The sequence below is a fragment of the Anolis sagrei genome, chromosome 10, assembly GCF_037176765.1.
Source record: "Anolis sagrei isolate rAnoSag1 chromosome 10, rAnoSag1.mat, whole genome shotgun sequence".
Lineage (NCBI taxonomy): Eukaryota > Metazoa > Chordata > Lepidosauria > Squamata > Dactyloidae > Anolis > Anolis sagrei.
Genome location: NC_090030.1, coordinates 17,734,053 through 17,754,753, shown reverse-complemented (window position 1 = coordinate 17,754,753; position 20,701 = coordinate 17,734,053). Strand labels below are relative to the sequence as shown.

Sequence of the window (20,701 nt, the reverse complement as noted above, 5' to 3'; positions counted from 1 at the left end):
CTCAAGTCCCATTATATAAGGTGCTGTAGTAAAATGGCATCACTTATATCAGGGTTTGCATTTTCAATGTTCTTCTTAATATTCTCAAGCCATGGATGGTAGAATACATGGATGGGAATTTTGAGGATATGGAGGAATAGTTGAACTAGATCAGGCATGGGCAAACTCCGGCCCTCCAGGTGTTTTGGACTTCAGCTCCTACGATTCCTAACAGCTGGTAGATAGATATACATTAGGCATGGTTAGGTACCGTCGGAATCTTCGTAATTCGGAATAAATCCAGAAAATTACCTTTTTGAAGCGATTTTGAAGGTTTTAAGGAAACTGGAAGTCCCCAAAGCCTTTTCCGCCGTTTTTGTTACGACTTATGAAGTAAGTCAGAAATGATTCAGCTTTTCCCTGCTTCTGGTCCCTGGCCTCAGCTCTAGCCAGCGAAGCCAGTTTTAAAGCTAGAGAAGCCAGTTTTAAACCAGAACAGGAAGGAATTTTCTCTGTTTGCTTTTCCCCACTTCTGGTCTCTGGCTTTGGCTCAAGCCAGAGAGGCCAGTTGTAAACCAGAAAAGGAAGGAATTTCCTGGCCTCGGCTCAAGCCAGAGAAGCCAGTTTTAAACCAGAGAAGGAAGAAATTTCCTGGCCTCGGCTCAAGCCAGAGAAGCCAGTTTTAAAGCCAGAGAAGCCAGTTTTAAAGCCAGAGAAGGAAGGAATTTCCTCCACTTGCTTTTCCTCGCTTCTGAAGTAAAACAACTACCTTCAAAGTAAAGACCACCCAATGAAACAGGAAATAACACTTTCAAATCATTAACTAAGGATTCTGGAGTTTTGAATAGTTTTGAACATTTTTTTCATAATTGACTTTAGAATCAAACCACCTACATCCGAAATGAGGTTTGAACCATTTTTTAAAATCAAACAAGCCTAATATACATATAGATTTAAGTGTTCTTAAGTATTGGAATTTCAGACAATGTAATAGGGGAGAATGAGGAGGAAGCCCAGCAATTGCATGTATCTTTAAATTACCTTTTAATATATCGGAGACTACCAATTAATAGTGAGTATTATAGATTATATTTCAGAAGAAGGAACTATAATGTGGATTTTATACAGATATGATAGTTTCCTAAGAAGATGTGTTTGTTTTTCCTAGGACCTCCAGGTTCAAGGGGATTCCCAGGAGTTGCAGGAACTAAAGGAGATCAAGGAGATCCTGGCAGGTCAACGATTGGATTGCCTGGTCCACCTGGCAGAGATGGCACTCCAGGTTTTCCAGGGCCTCCAGGACTTCCTGGTCCATCACGTAAGTACCAGAATGACGTTCAGCACCTATCCTGCAGGGGTTTTAGGTATGTGTGGTGCAGTAGTTTTAACATTGGGCAATGACTCTGAAGGCCAGGGTTCAAATCCTGCCATGTTCTCTCAACCTTAGCAGAATGCAAAGACAACCCTCTTCTGAACATATCTTGCCAAGAAAATCCCATGATAGCTTTGCCTTACAGTCGCCATACGTCGGTAATAACTCAAAGGCATACAATAATATCACCAAAATGTTCTGTCTCTCTTTTCTTGTTTTGCAAGACCAATGAAGTTTCCACAAACCTAATACGGTGCTATACACTGACCTTTCAGTTTTGCAAATCCTTTCCATCTATGTATGCCACAAAATCCATAGCATTTTTTGTTGGGTTGTTGTAGGTTTTTCAGGCTACATGGCCATATTCTAGAAGCATTTTCTCCTGATGTTTCACCTGCATCTATGGCAAGCATCCTCAGAGGTTGTGAGGTCATTTTTTTGTTTCTTTTTTGTTCCTTGGATGTATACCCTATCTTTTAGCCAGTTTCCAAGGACAGGCCTATATAAAATACATTACAGCAGTCAAGATAGGATGTCATCAAGGCATGTGTCTCCATAGCCAGATCTGGCTTCTCCAAGAACTAATTTTTCTTTTCCTTTACTCAAATTGCAGTTTCTGATTTGAGACCAGATGGCATCTTTAGTGGAGAACCCGGAGAGCCAGGGTCACCTGGGCCGAGAGGACCACCGGGGACATTCGGTCCAAAAGGGTTCAAAGGTGAGCATGGCTCCTATCATCTTTGTGATCTTTCACCATGGCCTCACCATAGATTGAAACATTGGATGGGGTTTTCCCATTTGGCATGTACAGCACATTCGTCTACATATGTCTTCAGAAAGCATCTGTTCTGGCCCCCGGTGGCGCAGTGGGTTAAAGTACTGTGCCGGCAGGACTGAAGACCGACAGGTCGCAGGTTCGAATCCAGGGAGAGGCGGATGAGCTCCCTCTATTAGCTCCAGCTCCTCATGCGGGGACATGAGAGAAGCCTCCCACAAGGATGATAAAAAACATCAAAAATCATCCAGGCGTCCCCTGGGCAACGTCCTTGCAGACGCCCAATTCTCTCACAACAGGAGCGGTTGCTCCTGACACGACAAAAAAAAAAAGTAAATGATGGTCCCATTTTCACTTTGATTGAGAGGAAACAGTGGCTGCAAAGCTATATCTATTGTGTTATGGCATAATTTCTTATGAAATGTTGTAGGAAATGCACCAACCTGTGCAGTGATTCTCAATCTGTTGTTTTCCATATGTTTAAAGCTCCACCTCCAAAAAGCTCTCACCATTTTTTCAATGTGGGTTTGAACTTGAACTCCCAAAAGTTCAAGTCCAAACATTTGAAGAACCAAAAGACATGAAACATTAGCCTAGTGAATTATGGTTAGTGGGTGACTTAATAAAAAGCAACACCCTGTAATTGTAGAACCCATATCTATGCTTTATTTACTTGCGCCTTGGGGGGAAATGGTCTCTGGGTCATCCTCAGCAATTTTGTGCAATGCTGCACATGGAAGTTACTATAAAGTTGCATAGCTATGTCTTAGAGGAGATACCCCAAACTCCTGCTTTGCCATTGTGGGTTCAAGTGAGTTTGCAAATCACAGGCTGTGCTAGTTGTGTTTTATTGTGAATTATAGAATTATAGAGTTGGAAGAGACCCCATCGGCCATCCAGTCCAACCCCCTGCCAGGAAACAGAAAAATTGCATTCAAAGCACCCCCAACAGATGGCCATCCACCCTCTGTTTAAAAGCCTCCAAAGAGGGAGCCTCCACCACATTCCGGGGCAGATAGTTCCACTACTGAACAGCTTTCACAGTCAGGAAGTTCTTTCTCATGTTCAGATGGAATCTCCTTTCTTGTAGTTTGAAGTCATTGTTCCATTGCGTCCTAGTCTCCAGGGCAGCAGAAAACAAGCTTGCTCCCTCCTCCCTATGACTCCCTCTCACATATTTATACATGGCTATCATGTCTCCTCTCAGCCTTCTCTTCTTCAGGCTAAACATGCCCAGCTCTTTAAGCCACTCCTCATAGGGCTTGTTCTCCAGACCCTTGATCATTTTAGTCACCTTCCGCTGGACACATTCCAGCCTGTCAATATCTCTCTTCAATTGTGGTGCCCAGAATTGGACACAATATTCCAGGTGTGGTATAACCAAGGAAGAATAGAGGGTAGCATGACTTCCCTGGATCTAGACACTAGACTCCTATTGATGCTGGCCAAAATCCCATTGGCTTTTTTTGCTGCCACATTACATTGTTCAATCATGTTTAACTGTTGTCCATGAGAACTCCAAGATCTTTTTCACACGTACTGGTCTCGAGCCATGCGTCCCCCATTCTGTGATGTTTGAAACAACTGACCACAGGAAGTTGTAACCATTATTTGGTTTTGGGTCTATAGCAAAGATGAAACATGAACAAACAACTCAGGTGTACACTGTTTGCTGTGATACTTGCAACCTCCTTCTACCACTTTGTTTTCTTCATGCTTGAAGGGAAGAGTGACAGTTTCCTGCAGAAGTCTCCCTACTGAATGAGAACATAAAAATTATATAAAACTTCCTGAGTGTTTGTGCTTTTGAATTATCCCTCTGCTTCTACATAGAAATACATGTTGCAGAAAACATGCTTTGTGGGTAGAAGTATACATGAGTTTTCTGCACAGAAACCACTTTATATGTAGATATACATGTGCTTTCTCTGCATTGAATATTTCTGCACAGAAAACACATTTTATGGCAGTGGTTCCCGGCCTGTGGTCTGTGGACCATCAGAGGTCCGCAAGAACGAATATATGGTCCGTGGCCTCACCATTATTACACTGTTGCCTCAAAACCATGTAGCAATGAGAGCGACTGGTCTCATGAAATTGTTTTATAAGGCCAAGGCAATGGTGATGTTGGGAGGGTAGAGGACGACTGCCCACAAAAGACAACTACTAGCTCTAGATTATTAAATATGGTTTTCTGTGGGCAAGCAGATGGCAATTACTGGATGACATCTGTATCAGAAACTAGAGCTGATGTGGTCTATCCAATGCAATTTTCTGAATCAGCACCCCAAATAACCAAACCGAATCTAAAGTTGACCAAAAACTGATTTGTAACCCTTTTGGCACTAATATTGGAGAGTAGGCCCCAACTCAAGTTGTCCCTGGTCAAAAAAATAGTTTGGGAACCATTGTTCTAGTGTAGTCCATCTCAACAGGATTGAGTAGGGTCTTGGTTTACATGGGTAAGCAATACTTTGACTCTGTGTCTGATATGAGCCACTATTTTCCCAGGTGAAGGAGGCGACTGTGCCTGTGATGGAGGATTGACAGGATATGGCCTAAAGGGAGAGCCAGGTTCACCTGGCCAGCCAGGAAGACCAGGGGAATTTGGGCCAAAAGGCCCTTTGGGAGACCCAGGAATTGGGGAACCAGGCCCACGTGGGCCACCGGTAAGTAGAGCTCTCCCCATTTGCTGGTTTATTCATCATGTCAGAAGCAAGTTGAGGGTACAGTTAAAATGCATTTAAAAACACAAAGTTAAAAAAAGAACTTGGCATTATGTTAAATGTCCTTTGACCAGAAGGTGACCACTTGGAGTGCTTCTGGTGTTGCTGTGAGAAGGTCCTCCATTGTGCATGTGGCAGGACTCAGGTTACATTGTAGTCGGTGGTCTGTGGTTTGCCCTTCTCCGCACTCCCATGTCATGGACTCCACTTTGTGGCCCAGTTTCTTAAAGTGAGCTCTGTATCTTGTGGTGTTATAGTTCAGCCTGTTCAGCACCTTCCAGGTCATCCACTCTTCTGGTGATGGGAAATGATGCTGCCTTTTGTTGCATTGATAATACAGAGTGGATCCTTGCATGAAGGATGGATGCCATGATGAAGAGAGAGAGAGAGAGACAGACAGACAGACAGACAGACAGATCAATAGATAGGCAGGCAGGCAGAAGCTCTGACAAATTCTAACTCTCATTAGAATGGAAAAGTCTTTTTTAAAATATTTGTTTATTTTACTTAAAGTAATAGGGAAAGGGGAAAATGGGTTGATATTCCGATATTCCAAGTAAAGTGGGAGAACAATTTAATTAAAAGTACATAAAAATGAAAAATGAGGAAAAAACAAAAATAGTAAAAATGATAATAAGCAATAAATTTTTTTTAAAAAGAGTTGGTGACTTCCATCTAATCCTAATTTGTTCAGTTAGTGATCTTCTATTGTGCTGGTATGGCTGTACCAGGAGCTCCAACTTTATTTTCTTTCTATTATCTGTTTTGCATTTCTTTCTATTATCCTGTCCATCATAATTAAGCTTTGGTTCTGCCCCTTGTTCTGGGCTCTGGGAGGGAAAGGAGCCATTTTTTAGGTAGTCTCACACAAGGTAGCTAAGCTATAGGATGTAGACCAGCTCGTCCCATAGAAAAGCTTCCTTTCTCAATAACCATCCAGGGAAAAAGTAACATCCGGGGATACAGAAGCAGAAATTCCAGGAGAAAGGTCCCAAAAGCTCTGGCTGAGAGCTCACAGCCTCTCAGCCTCACAGCATCAGAGGGAAAAGCCCAGAAGTTTCTAAGAATTCTCAAAGGGAGAACAGTATTACAGATCCATGGAACTCCAGCTGAAATATCTTCAAGCCTCGGCTGGTAGGTCTACTTGATACCCAGACACATTTGGAATCAGTAGTAGGTCCCACACCGATGAGGCATAGATAGAAAGCAGCCTGGGAGAGGTTAAAAAGGGCTTTTCCTACCAAAAAAGTTTAGTTAATCAAAGTCAGGTGCCAATCCATTGAGGACTAGACTAAGAAAGCCTTGAAGTGTTGTTTGAACCATTGAAGATTTGTTGTTTGTTCCATTATAAAGACTTTGTTGCATCATCAAACACTCTAAAGACCATCACTTCAGAAAAATCCCTGAGAACCTCTCCTTGAGGCCCCCTGGCTTCCTGCTGGGCTTAAAGTATACGCCCTATAGAAAAGTACAGCTGTTACAGGCCCAGCGTGTGACAGAAGATCTTGTTGTTGTTCATTCGTTCAGTCGTCTCCGACTCTTCGTGACCTCATGGACCAGCCTACGCCAGAGCTCCCTGTCGGCCGTTACCACCCCCAGCTCCCTCAAGGTCAGTCCAGTCACTTCAAGGATGCCATCCATCCATCTTGCCCTTGGTCGGCCCCTCTTCCTTTTGCCTTCCACTTTCCCCAGCATAATTGTCTTCTCTAGGCTTTCCTGTCTCCTCATGATGTGGCCAAAGTACTTCAACTTTGTCTCTAGTATCTTTCCCTCCAGTGAGAAGATCTATATTATAGTTAATAAAAAAAGAGGATTATGCAAAAATCAAGAAAAACTTGAACATTGACCCCTCCTTTTTCCATTGTTGTAGTGTTTCTCTTATTAGTTCTTTCTTTTCCTTTAACCAGGAAAATATTGATGACATTGAATAATAATAATAATAATAATAATAATAATAATCTTATGATATGAAATCCAGCATACGGATCTTGTTTGCTGTGACATACTGTGCTTTTGTGTCAATAATAATAATAATAATAATAATAATCTTTATTTATACCCCGCCACCATCTCCCCAAAGGGGACTTGGGGCAGCTAACGAAAGGCCATGCCGAAAAGTACAATACAGCAAAATAAAATAAGATGCAGACAATAAAATTACATCAAAATAAAATACGTACAGCAGCAAAATTAAATAAATAAAGCAAGTTAACATACTATAAAATCGAACAGAATGGGTGTGCTGAATGGATGAGGTAAAGTAATAAAACCCTGGATGAAGTAGGACAAGAAAATATGTAATAGAGGGGAGCGCAAAAAGAATAAACAGTGTCCTTTGAAGGTAGCATTTGCACTTTCTGCTCCTCATGGAATGACCTTTGACTTACCCACAAATTATATCAAAATCCCTAATTTTGTCCCCCAAACCTGCCCTCAGTTTATACATGAAGTCAATGTATACATGAATATATAGAGTCCTTCCAAAAATGGTGCAGTCTCTTGGCACAGCTGCAGCAAAACGTTGTCCTATCTTAAGCACATATTGTAATAAATGCCTCTGCTGTCTTCCATTCCCTCCCCGATCTCCGTTGTGTTCTCTGTAAATTGCTCCAAAAAAGAGGACATTGTACTTCTTGTACTTTGGGTAAAGTGCCTTGTCTGTTGATGACACCCTATAAAAATATATTTTAGTAATATCCGCAAATATAAGCACAGACACAAAAATAAACCAAAGATAATATTTGAAGACTTTAAGCCTGTGGCGGGTTGCCTTTATCATTTCCTTTTTCTTCTTTTTTTTTGTGAAAACTTGGCTCATCACATCTGAGAACTTGGAAATGGAGTGTCAGATTTCTAAATGCATCCAGTTTAAGTCAGAAATAGAACCATTTTCTGTTGCTTTGTTCCTATTACAAACACATATGCAGAGCTTGGAAACGTTGCATTTTGGAAGGGGGAAGAAAGTTACAAACAGTTGCTACTGCTGTCATGTCCATGGTAATACAAAGGCACCAGATCCTATCTGAAGCTAAGCTGCTTCCTCCCTGGTTAGTGTTTGGATGGGAGAATGCTAGTAAAGATTTGGTTGTTGTCAACTATATTTTGGAGGAAGGAACTGGCAAAACTATATCTGAGTATTCCTGGTTTAACAATTTAGTATTTATTTATTTACAGTATTTATATTCCACCCTTCTCACCCCGCAGGGGACTCAGGGCGGATTACAATGTACATATACATGGCAAACATTCAATGCCATAGACACACAATGTATATAGACAGACACGCAGAGGCTATTAACATTCCAGCTTTTGATGAGGGTATTCTGGCCACCAGGGGAGCTGTCACTTCACTGTCCATTTGTGACACTGATGAAGTATTTCCTCATTCTTTGCATACTTGCTGGATATTTTTATGGCATTGTAAATTTGTTAAATTAGCCTCCCCGTATATGCGGTACCTAAATTTCCTACTTGATAGATGCAACTGTCCTTTGGGCTGCAAAGGTCGACAGCAAGCTACACAAATTGGTCGGAAGCTCACTCCAGTCCGGGCTGGCTTCGAACTCATGACCTTTCAGTCAATAGTGATCTCAATGCAGCTGACATCCAGCCAGCTGCGCCACAGTCCCGGTGCGAAACCCTATGAAATCCATGGTGTCATTTCACAACACAGTCCATTGAAGTATTTTTTTTTCCAATTCCACCAATAGTCCTCCTAAGTATTAGAATTTCAGGATATTTAACATGGGAAAATAAGCAGTCTGTTGTATGTCAGCCTGTTTAGCCTGTGATTGTTTCTGATGTTCATGCTGATGTTCATAATGAGAATGGGAATGATGTTCCTGATAGTGGGCCTGGGTCTGTTGCCATTGAGGATGAGGGTTTACTGGGCCCTGAGTTAAGTTCAGATGAGAGGTCCGAGCTGTCTCAGGAAGATTCATAAGGCCACATTCCTGGGAGAAACCCTTCACAGCTTTGCTTAGAGCAACTGCCTGAAGATGAATTGTCAGGTGCAGAAGCTAATGAAAGCTTAGATAGGAAGCAGAGTTTTAGTAAACAGAGGCAGAGTCTTCAGAGATTGAGACAATCAGTTCTTCTACAGCAGGCATCCTCAAACTATGGCTCTCCAGATGTTTGGGCCTCCAACTCCATAAGCCCTAATGAGCATGTTCAGTTTTCAGGAATTCTGGGAGTTCCAGTCCCAAACAGCTGGAGGGCTGCGGTTTAAGGATGCCTGTTCTACAGCAAAACAAACCTTTATCTGATGGGAAGGTCAAGAGAAATGCTTTCCTTTCAGTTTTGGGATCTGAAAAGCCTTGTAATGATTCATGGAAGAGAGTTGCCTCAGTCGGGTCAATGTTGCTATTTTATCACGGTCTTGTTTTCAAGTGCTTTTAGTTACATGTACCAAGTTTTTGCCAAGCTAAAGATTTGTCTATAAGATTTTTCCTGCTGTCTGCTTTCCTAGATTCAAGTGCCTACTTTCATGGGTTTTTATGTACTTATGGATCTTGTTTTATGGACTATTTTATATATTGGACTTTTACTGTTTTTGCTATTTTTTACTGCTTTGCCTACATCTATTTTTCAATAAACTGCTTGGTGTTTAAGGTCAGAGGTGTTCCTGCTCTGGAGTACGGCACAGCCTTCATGTTCCTGTTGACTTATGGGAGCTATCCAATGAATACCAAACACTGTGGATTATATTTAGAGGAATATTCATTGCCTAAGAAAACATATATTGTGTGTGTGTGTGTGTGTGTGTGTGTATGTATGTATTTGTATACCGCCTTTCTCAGCCCGCAGGCGACACAAGACGGTTTACAAGGCAACAATTCAATGCTCGCAATACCAAAAATATAATTAAAAACATTAATATATAATATAAAACCACAACAGAATCAATGCAAACAGAAATGAAATGCTTGACATCTCTATAAGTTGGAAAGTAGCTTGAAGGCTTATATACCATCACTGTCCAGATAAGTTTTCCAGTTCTGCTGCTGTATTGTGATTTCTTGTGTGCATCCTTTTGCTTGTTGACTCCTTGTTTGTTTGTACCTTCAGGGTTTCGTTGGTCCACCTGGTCCTTCAGGTCTCAAAGGACAGAAAGGAGAACCACTCTTAGCATCAGGCGAAGGCCTCCGCGGAGATCCAGGGAATCTCGGTCTCAGGGGTCCTTCAGGCGTCCCAGGAATTCCTGGTCGGGATGGTTCTCCAGGTTTCCCAGGCCCACCTGGCCTTCCGGTAAGTGTGTCCTTGCTCTCAGTTCCTTCCTGAGAATATAGGACTGAGGAGGTTCTCAAGGAGAGAATTGTTTTAGAACAGTGGTTCTCAACCTGGAGTTCCCAGATGTTTTTGGCCTTCAACTCCCAGAAATCCTAACAGCTGGTAAACTGGCTGGGATTTCTGGGAGTTGTAGGCCAAAAACATCTGGGGACCCCAGGTTGAGAACCATTGTTTTAGAAGAATGGGAGTAATCAGACTCTGGATTATCAGTTCCAGCTGGAAAAGACTCAGGACTCTCCCAAACTTTTAGAAAAACATAACCTTTTAGAGATCATAACCTTTTAGAGGAGAGCCAAAACCTGTTTGAGTAGAATCTTCTCAAGTGGTATGCAACCAATTATCTAAGGCAATTGGCCTCAATTGTTAGACTGAATAACCTCTTGTCTCTGATCTATTACGACCAGTGCATAAAAATAGAAGTTCTTCAGAAGTATTTTTTCAGTGCCCAAAAATATATCTTCTCCCCCATAAAACAACTTGTTTTGTACCATGCATCAAGAGACAAAATAAAGTAGACTTTGGTAAAAATAACATATTTGGTTTACTCACAACCTGCTTGTGTTCAGCATACACAGGTACAAAACTCATCAGTCAGTTACAGTTATGTTTGAGATATGTATTGTTGAAGTTTTCCACAGCCAGAATCACTGGGTTGCTGTGAATTTTCCGGGCTATATGACCATGTTCCGGAAGCATTATCTCCTGATGTTTCACCCAAATCTATGGCAGGCATCCTCAGAGGTTGTGAGGTTTGTTGATCAGGCAAATAGAGTGTATGGAATCACCTAATCACTTCCCAACAAAGGCAGGAAGCAGCCAAGCTTTGAAACTGCAAGGCTATTCAATGCTAATCAAGGTGATCACCTGCAACATTCACACTTGCTTCAAACAAACAGGATTCTGGGTTGTTGTAGGTTTTTTCAGGCTGTATGGCCATGTTCTAGAGGCATTCTCTTCTGACATTTTTCCTACATCTATGGCAAGCATCCTCAGAGGATGTGAGGTCTGTTAGAACTAGGAAAATTGGGTTTATATATCTGTGGAATGACCAGGGTGGGACACTATTCCACAGATATAAACATCACTTGCCTAGTTTCCAACAGACCTCACAACCTCTGAGGATGCCTGCCATAGATGCAGGCGAAAGGTCAGGAGAGGATGCTTCTGGAACATGGCCATACAGCCTGGAAATCTCACAACAACCCTGTTTACCTTGGTTTGAGTGGATTATTCCAAAGGCCCTCTCTAACCCAAAGAATACAAGTCTTAGTGCGATCTCCCATGCTTACCCTCACTTTATACCTTCAACTATACCTTCGGTTAGCTTCTGATGCAATAAATAAATATGATCACTTTCTTCTTTTGTGTGTGTTTAGGGCGATGGAGTCTTTGGCTACCCAGGAGAGAAAGGTTTGCCAGGATTACCTGGGGCCAAGGGCCGGCGAGGTGAGGTTGGTCTTCCGGGCGTTGGGTTTCCCGGATCAATTGGAGCTCGCGGGCCTCCGGGCGAACCAGGATTAGACGGTTTTCCAGGACAGCCTGGTCTTCCAGGTCCTCCAGGTACGTCATTTGCTGCAGAGAGAGGAATTTCTTATTCTCAGTTGATCATAAGATGGTAACATCTTTGGACACCATAGTTTCCAAAGACGCCAAGCCAGATTTCGAACTTTGAACCCATTTCTTCACTAACAACAAACCGTTATTTATTTGGCTTCGTTCTTCAGCTGCCACTCAACCAAGCTGTTGTAAGTCAGGCATGGGCAAACTTTGGCCCTCCAGGTGTTTTGGACTTCAACTCCCACAATTCCTAACAGCCTACCGGCTGTTAGGAATTGTGGGAGTTGAAGTCCAAAACACCTGGAGGGCCAAAGTTTGCCCATGCCTGTTGTAAGTAATCTCCAGAGCTTTGAACAGTTACTTTTTGGAACTATCCAGGCAGTAGAATGAAAGCTTTCTATTATGATTATATTCTAATGCCAGCTTTTCAAAAGACTTTCCCTTAACAACAGCCATGTGCTGCTTTCTTTACTGCCGCTTCCTTTAGTTATATAAAAGCTACTTCTTTTTGCCTATTTAACGTTGCATTTAGAGATATGTATTTCAGCTTGTGGTGTTTACAATGTACCTAACCTGTATTCACAGGCAAAGCATTTATAATAATACATTTTATTTATATTCTGAGGGGACTTAGAGCGGATTACAACATACACAGATAGGCAAACATTCAGTGCCTTTAATACAGTGAAATAATAATGACACATAAATACACAGAACAAAGGCAAAGGCTTCCCTTTTCATCTCTGGCTTCTGGAGGTAGTGCTCAACTCTGGCCATGGGGAGGTGCTCTTGTTCCATTTCCAAGCCGAGGAGCTTGTTGTCTGTCAACACCTCCTGGTCATGGCTGCATAGGCACCTTTATTACCTTCCTGCCAAAGCGATACCTATTGATCTACTCACATTTGCATGCTTTTGAACTGCTAGGTTGGCAGGAACTGGGGCTAAAAGCAGAAGCTCACCCCGACCCTTAGCTTCGAACTGCCAGCCTTTAGGGCAACAGATTCAACAGTTCAATGTTTTAACCTGTTGCGTCATTGCGGCCCCAAACAATATTTCCACTTCGATGCCCCAAATGTACATCCATTCAGTGCAAAATGAGAGCCAATGGCCATGGAAAACCCTCTGGGTGATACTGAATGAATCACATACTCTCAGCCCCAGAAAATAATAATAACAATAACAACAGTAATTGTCATTGTCATCATCATTATCCCACTTTCCTTTCTTAAATGAGACTCAGAGCAGCTCACAACATTAAAGACAAGACAAATTACATTTTGAAACCTATAACATATGAACATTAAAATAGAATTAAACACAGTAAACAGTTAAAAACAAATAGTTTACATCTCATAAAACCATTAACTAATTAAAACCAAAAAAAACCTAATTATGACATCGTAAGTATTGAATTTTGCCCTTGAGTTGCCTATGGGCTGAGAAAGGCGATATACAAATACAGCAAATAAACAAACAAACAAATAAATAAAACACAAGGAGAGCTCTTTGCCCCACCCCAGCCATTCCACAGATATATAAACCCATTGTCCTAATTCCAACAGACCTCACTACCTCTGAGGATGCTTGCCATAGATGCAGGCGAAACGTCAGGAGAAATGCCTCTAGAACATGGCCCTATAGCCCGAAAAAACCTACAAGAACCTAGTGATTCCAGCCATGAAAGCCTTCGACAATACAAATAAAACACTACTTAGCACCCCATAGTTCATTCTTTAGATCTCTCTTCTTTAGAGGCCTGTCTGAATTGAAAGGTTTTAGCCTTTCTGTTCCTGAGACTGATGCCCTTAAAGTTGCCAAAACTTGAAAGCACACAACAAGAAACCCTGCAAAAATACCAGTTCTCAAAACCAAAAGAGCTAAGTCATAACTATCCTTAAGACCAATGTGAATTGGGTTGCTATGAGTTTTCTGGGCTGTATGGCCATGTTCCAGAGGCATTTTTTCAGATGCTTCACCCACATCTATGGCAGACATTGTCAGAGGTTGTGAAGTCTTAGAAAGCAGGCAACTGAGATTGACTTAGCTGTGGAATGTCCAGGGTGGGAGAAAGAACTCTTGTCTGTGAATGCTGCAATTGGCCAGCTTGATTAGCATTGAATGGCCTTGCAGTTTCAAAGCCTGGCTGGTTGCTGCCTGGGGAATCCTTTGTTGGGAGTTCTTAGCTGGCTGTGATTGATTCTTGTCTGGAATTCACAACAAAGGATCCCCCAGGCAGCTATCAGCTAGGCTTTGAAGCTGCAATGCCATTCAGTGCTAATCAAGGTGGCCAGTTGCAACATTCACACTTGCCTCCAACAGACAAGAGTTCTTTCTCCCACCCTGGACATTCCACAAATATGTAAACCCCATTCTCCTAGTTTCCAACAAACCTCACAACCTCTGTGGATACCTGCCATAGATGCAGGCAAAACAACAGGAGAGAATGCTTCTGGAACATGGCCATACAGTCGGGAAAATTCACAACAACCCCTTTGGAACTTCCCGCAAAACACATGACTTATATTGAATTCATTTACTGTCCTGATTTTAGATTTTTTTTTAATGTTGGCAGCCAGCCAGCCAGGCTTTGAAGCTGCAAGGCCATTCAGTGCTAACTAAGATGGCCAATTGCAACATTCACACTTGCCTCCAACAGACAAGAGTTCTTTCTCCCACCCTGGTTATTCCATAGACATATAAACCTAACTAGTTTCCAACAGACCTCACAACCTCTGTGGATGCATGCCATAGATGTGGGCGAAACATCATGCCTCTGGAACATGGCCATACAGCCCAGAAAACTCACAGTGATTCCGGCCATGAAAGCCTTTGCCAAGATGAATTTTTGGTATGTGTCTCCTATGCAATGCCTGTGAATACGGGAGGTCATGGTACTCCTGCGAGTGGACCATCTCCTGTTGTTGCTTAACCTGCCTCTGTTTTAACCTGTCCTCCTTTGCTTAACTGATATAGGTGATTGCTGCTGCAGTGAGGAGGTTGGGAATGGAATCTTAGACGCTGAGGGAGGTGAGAGCCAGGACTGGCGGTTGTCACACTGAGGAGGATGGGGAGGGACACACCCAAAACAGCATGTTGTGTGACACTTGCGGGCGTTGGGATCCCATCCAGGGGAGGCTGACATTCGAGGGAACCAGAAAGCTTGCTTGTGTGTGCTTTCCCCTTGCAAAGCGTGTGCTTAAATGCTCAGTGTCCGCTTCCATGTGCTTCCGACATCTTTGCTTATTATTGCATGTGTAGCCTCAAAGAGGCAATGGGACAAACCAAAGCAACAACAAAGTTCACAACTCAGCTTCAAGGATCAAAGAAGATTCAGATGCATGATTTAAATAGACCAGTGTTTCTCAAACTCTGGTTTTCCTAGAATCATACAGTTGGAAGAGAACTCCTGGGCCATCCAGTCCAACCCCCTGCCAAGAAGCAGGAAAATTGCATTCAAAGCATCCCTGACAGATGGCCATCCAGTCTCCGTTTAAAAGCCTCCACCACACTCCGAGGCAGAGAGTTCCACTGCTGAACAGCTCTCACAGTCAGGAAGTTCTTCCTCATGTTCAGATGGAATCTCCTCTCTTGTAGTTTGAAGCCATTGTTCCGCATCCTAGTCTCCAGGGAAGCAGAAAACAAGCTTGCTCCCTCCTCCCTGTGACTTCCTCTCACATACTTATACATGGCTATCATGTCTCCTCTCAGCCTTCTCTTCAGGCTAAATATTCCCAGCTCTTTAAGCCACTCCTCATAGGGTTTGACCCTTGATCATTTTAGTCGCCCTCCTCTGGACACATTCCAGCTTGTCAACATCTCCCTTCAATTGTGGTGCTCAGAATTGGACACAATATTCCAGGTGTGGTCTACCCAAGGCAGAATAGAGGGGAAACATGACTTCCCTGGATCTTCCTGGTGTTTTGGACTTCAACTCCCAGTTGAGCCTTTGGGAATCACTGGACTAGATTGTGACATGTATGCGTGCCCTGGAAATGTGCAAAACATGCCAATTTAGTGGCCTTTTGGACAAAGACTGGTACTATAGAGGCTGGAGGTGCATCTATCAAGCATGGGCAAATTTTGGCCCTCCAGATGTTTTGGACTTCAACTCCCACAATTCCTAACAACCTCGGGCCTCTTCCTTTTCCCCCCTCAGCTGCTTAAGCAGGTATGAAAGTCCTGGAATGAGTTTTCTTCATGCTTGGTGCCATGCCATCCATATCCTTGGGTGCATCTACACCAGGCATGGGCAAACTTCGCTTCTGCAGGTGTTTTGGACTTCAATTCCCACAATTCCTAGCAGTCTCAGTCCCTTTCCTTTCCCCCCTCAGCCAAAAAGGGGCCTGAGGCTGCTGAGGCTACTAGGAATTGTGGGAATTGAAGTCCAAAACACCTGGAGGCCCGAAGTTTGCCCATTCCTGATCTGTACTGTAGGGTTAATGCAGTGTGGTATCACTTTAACTGCCATGGCTCAATGCTATGGAATCCTAGATTTTGTAGTTTGCAGCTCAGCACTCTTTGTCTTTGAGGTCCTGGTAAAACTACAGCTCCCATTAATCCATACCATTGGGCCATGGCAATGAAAGTGGTGTCAAACCCCATTAATGCTACAGTGCAGCAGAACCCCTTGAGTCATGACAATACAAGGGATCCGGTTAGTGATATTCACACATATATGCTGTGCACACGAAGTGAATTGTTTACCACTATGCAATAGATGCCTTCTGCTGAAAAAAGTGAAAGAAATGTCACATAGAGTGATGTCACATATCGAGGTTGCGCATCACAGCAGCACATTGTGCATCGCAGCTCTGTAATTGCAATAGTGCCCAGTCATGGAGATGTATAGCGCAACTTGGCTATTCTGCATGGGGATTGTGCAGTGCTGGCACAACAGACCTCTACAGGAGGAGGTGTTGGATTGCATCCACTGTTGTAACTGATATTGCAAGTCACTATTGAGGGAAAGGTGGGATATCAATCACATCGATAAATTGGTCAACATTTTTCCTGAAATATTGTCAAACTGCAACGAGCCAAGGAAAGTTTTGCTATATTTTCTTTCTGTAGGTATAACGTTGCCCTGTGTCATTCCGGGAGCGTTTGGTCCACCCGGGCTTCCAGGGGCTTCGGGCTTTCCAGGTAAGACACCTTATAAAGACATCATCCTTTTCAAGGAGTGCAAGCTGCAGGGTGCCATTCCACCCACAACTTTTGCATTTCTATGTCTATTGATACAAAGGTCCCTATTTAGGCACTTGATGCCATACATCCTGGGAAGCAGATTTAAGGACCTCATCCTATTTGGGTTAGAAAATGGGTAAAAGCAGGGGGTTGTTCTTAGCATTGCATTTTGTGCCTTTCCATGTTGTTTGAAAAACAGAAAATTGAACCCTCCTAATCATACATTATAGCAGTGATTCTCAACCTGGGGGTCGGGACCCCTGGAGGGGTCGTGAAGGGGTGTCAGAGGGGTCGCCAAAGACCATCAGAAAACACAGTATTTCTGTTGGTTGGGGGTTCTGTGTGGGAAGATTGTCCCAATTCTATCGTTGGTTCAGAATCCTCTTTGATTGTAGGTGAACTATAAATCCCAGTAACTACAACTCCCAAATGTCAAGCTCTATTTCTCTCAAACTCCACCAGTGTACACATTTGGAAATATTGAGTATCTGTGCCAAGTTTGGTCCAGATCCATCATTGTTTGAGTCCACAGCGGTCTCTGGATTTAGGTGAACTACAACTCCAAAACTCAAGGTCAATGCCCACCAAACTCTTCTCACATTTTCTGTTGGTCATGGAGTTCTGTGTGCCAAGTTTAGTTCAATTCCATCATTGGTGGAGTTCAGAATGCTCTTTGATTGCAGGTGAACTATAAATCCCAGCAACTACAACTCCCAAATGACTAAATCAATACACCTCCCTCCCCCCAACCTCACCAGTATTCAAATTTGGGCTAATCAGGTATTTGTGACACATTTGGTCCAGTGAATGAAAATACATTTTGCATATCAGATATTTACATGATGACTCAAAATTACAGTTTTGAAGTAGCAACGAAAATAATTTTATGATTGGGGGTCACCACAACATGAGGAACTGTATTAAGGGGTCATAGCATTAGGAAGGTTGAAAAACACTGCATTATAGACTCCTGCCATCTCAAAAGCAATCACCCACTTCAGTCGCCATCACACAGAAGAGAATGGTCTCTGCCTATATTGCTGTCTTTTCCTTTAAAAAAAATAGGAAAACTACACAATAGTGGAAGTGTGAAATCTCGCGTTTCAGGAAAAAAAATTAGCAAGTTTGCCGGGCTTTTTTTTTCGGGATCGTATGGTTCATAATTTCTATTATTGCTTTGGCATACCACTGTGATAACTTTTAATAATGTAAATGGTTTTATTTGTACTGCTGGCGACCACAAACCTGTCCTTGTGGAGTAATGGAAACAAGAGTAGAATTGAGGGAAACTTAATACCACCCACCTGAATGCCCATAAGTAATCGTCAAAAATGATACTACATGGAGGAATCCAACAGTTGCCAAAACACCTTAAAGTATGCATCTTTTCCCATTTCTAAGTCCATAGAGACCTCTGGAGTTGATAGTTACCCAGCTCCAAAAATGCCCTGTTTCTAAACATTTTAAAAATAGAGTCTCATGGGCCACCTTCGGAAATAGTCTTGCATTGTTTGATTGTTTCCATGAGACTCCAATTTAAAGTGTTTAGAAATTTGGGGAAGTCTGTGCATGATAGAGTCCCACGACTACAAAAACGTTTGCTCCCAACTTTGTTCTCTCAATTGGTCTCTAATAGATAAGTGTGTCAAATTCGTTCCTACTGTTTCTACTGTTTCTTTTGTGTCTTTCGTTTATTCAGAGGCACGAAACGGGAATTCCCCACCCCACACAAAAATCTGCTCAACACAAAAGCCTGCTTTCATGTGCATCCAAACTTGCCTCCTTGCCTTGGAAAGAGATCATGTGTGTGGTGGGGTGTGCAGCAGGCAGGCTCGAAGCTCAGCTGCAGGCATGCTCCGAGCCTACCTGCATGCCCCGCCACACATGCACTCTCAGAGAAGAGTGGTGGCACGTTTGTGGCAGAACATACAGGCAGGCCTGCAGCACACCTGCACCTGAGCACCTCTTACTCTATAGTAAGAGGTGCTTGGCTGCAGGTACTGGCAGGCACACACATCCTTTCTGTACTCGCCTGCATGCCCCGCCACACATGCACTCTCGCAGAGAGTGGTAGCACATTTGTGGCAGGACATACATGCAGGCCTGCAGCACACCTGCACCTGAGCATCTCTTACTCTGTATTAAGAGGTGCTTGGATGTAGGTACTGGCAGGCGCATGTGCCCTTCCCGTACCCGCCTTCATGCCCCGCTACACATGCACTCTCTTCCAAGCAGACTGCATGTGTGGTGGGGCATGCAAGCAGGTCAGTGCCTACAGATCTGCACCTCTTACTCAGGTGCCTGGTAAGAAGAACGTACGCTGGGAAGCCCCTAATGGTCTGATTTTTGGGCCTCGAAACAAAGGGACTGAATTTTTTTCTAAACCTCCAATTTCAGGAGGATTACAAAAAATTGATCACAGGGACACGAAATAGGACAAGGTTTACCCCGAATACACATGTCTAGTCTCTAAGATGTTATGAGGTCCCTGTGCAGATTGATATCCCAAATGTAACATGCCTAGGTCTGTTTAAAGTAACCTTAGCACAAGTCAGAGATGGGCTGTCTTCTGTGTTGGCCACAGAAGTGCTGCCAGACCAAATATTAGGTTTTGAGGAGGAATAGGTCCCCTTCAAGACCATTCTTGGCTGAAGAAGGACATCTTACCTCAGTGCCAGGCATCCGGATTTATTGATGGATGTGGAGGGTGCCAGGAGTTCTGGAAATTGGAATTACATAGAAATAAAGACGGCAATGGCAGCCCCCCAAAAGCAGACACTTAATGGATGTTTCTTCCTGTCTAGGACCCAAGGGGAGCAGAGGTCTCCCAGGTATTCCCGGTCAGCCGGGATTCAATGGCATGAAAGGACAGATGGGCATACCAGGATTGATCGGCCTTCTAGGAATGCCAGGTAAGGTCTGGTTAAGACCAAAGGAGTTATGATGATGGTGACCATGTAACTGAAGCAACAATGAGCATTTATTAGATCCTGCTCTGTATCCAAGGTCCCAAGGATGGTATACAGTCAATTAAACCATTGAAAATGGTTTGAGACTGTATCAAACTATTCAACCAAGGCAATCTGTTATATGGGGAAGAAATGACCATCACTGATGCTATAGCATTCATTCCACATAGAAGATTTGATTCCAAGTCTTATGACAGTGTTGACACAAGGAGATCCTCCATTGTGCATGTGGCAGGGCTCAGGTTGCATTGCAGCAGGTGGTCAGTGGTTTGCCCTTCTCCACACTCGCATGTCAAGGATTCCACTTTGTAGCCCCATTTCTTGAGGTTGGCTCTGCATCTCGTGGTGCCAGAGTGCAGTCTGTTCAGCGCCTTCCAAGTTGCCCAGTCTTCTGTGTGCCCAGGGGGGAGTCTCTCATTTGGTATCAGCCATTGGTTGAGGTTCTGGGTTTGAGCCTGCCACTTTTGGACTCTCGCTTGCTGAGGTGTTCCAGCGAGTGTCTCTGTAGATCTTAGAAAACTGTTTATTGATTTAAGTCGTTGACACGCTGGCTGATACCCAAACAGGGGATGAGCTGAAGATGTCACTGCCTTGGTCCTTTCACTATTGGCTGCTATTTCCCGGCGGATGTCAGGTGGTGCAATACCGGCTAAATAGTGTAATTTCTCCAGTGGTGTAGGGCGCAGACACCCCGTGATAATGCAGCATGTCTCATTAAGAGCCACATCCACTGTTTTAGCGTGGTGAGATGTGTTCCACACTAGGCATGCATACTAGTAATAAATAACCTACATGTTACAGAATATGAAGGAGAGAGAGATGGTAATGCAAACATTATTTAAATCTTGGT

General features: G+C 43.2%; 1 protein-coding gene across 1 annotated transcript in view; it reads left to right on the top strand.

Annotated features, from left to right (window-relative positions):
- Positions 1-20,701, top strand: part of COL4A6 (collagen type IV alpha 6 chain) — a 207,059-nt gene that overhangs the window by 153,688 nt on the left and 32,670 nt on the right. The window contains exons 19-26 of the mRNA XM_067471575.1: positions 1,148-1,297; positions 1,965-2,069; positions 4,638-4,795; positions 9,920-10,099; positions 11,518-11,701; positions 14,672-14,725; positions 16,769-16,840; positions 19,687-19,794. Of these exons, the coding sequence (XP_067327676.1) occupies positions 1,148-1,297; positions 1,965-2,069; positions 4,638-4,795; positions 9,920-10,099; positions 11,518-11,701; positions 14,672-14,725; positions 16,769-16,840; positions 19,687-19,794 (1,011 nt within the window). The remainder of the gene's footprint in view (positions 1-1,147; positions 1,298-1,964; positions 2,070-4,637; positions 4,796-9,919; positions 10,100-11,517; positions 11,702-14,671; positions 14,726-16,768; positions 16,841-19,686; positions 19,795-20,701) is intronic.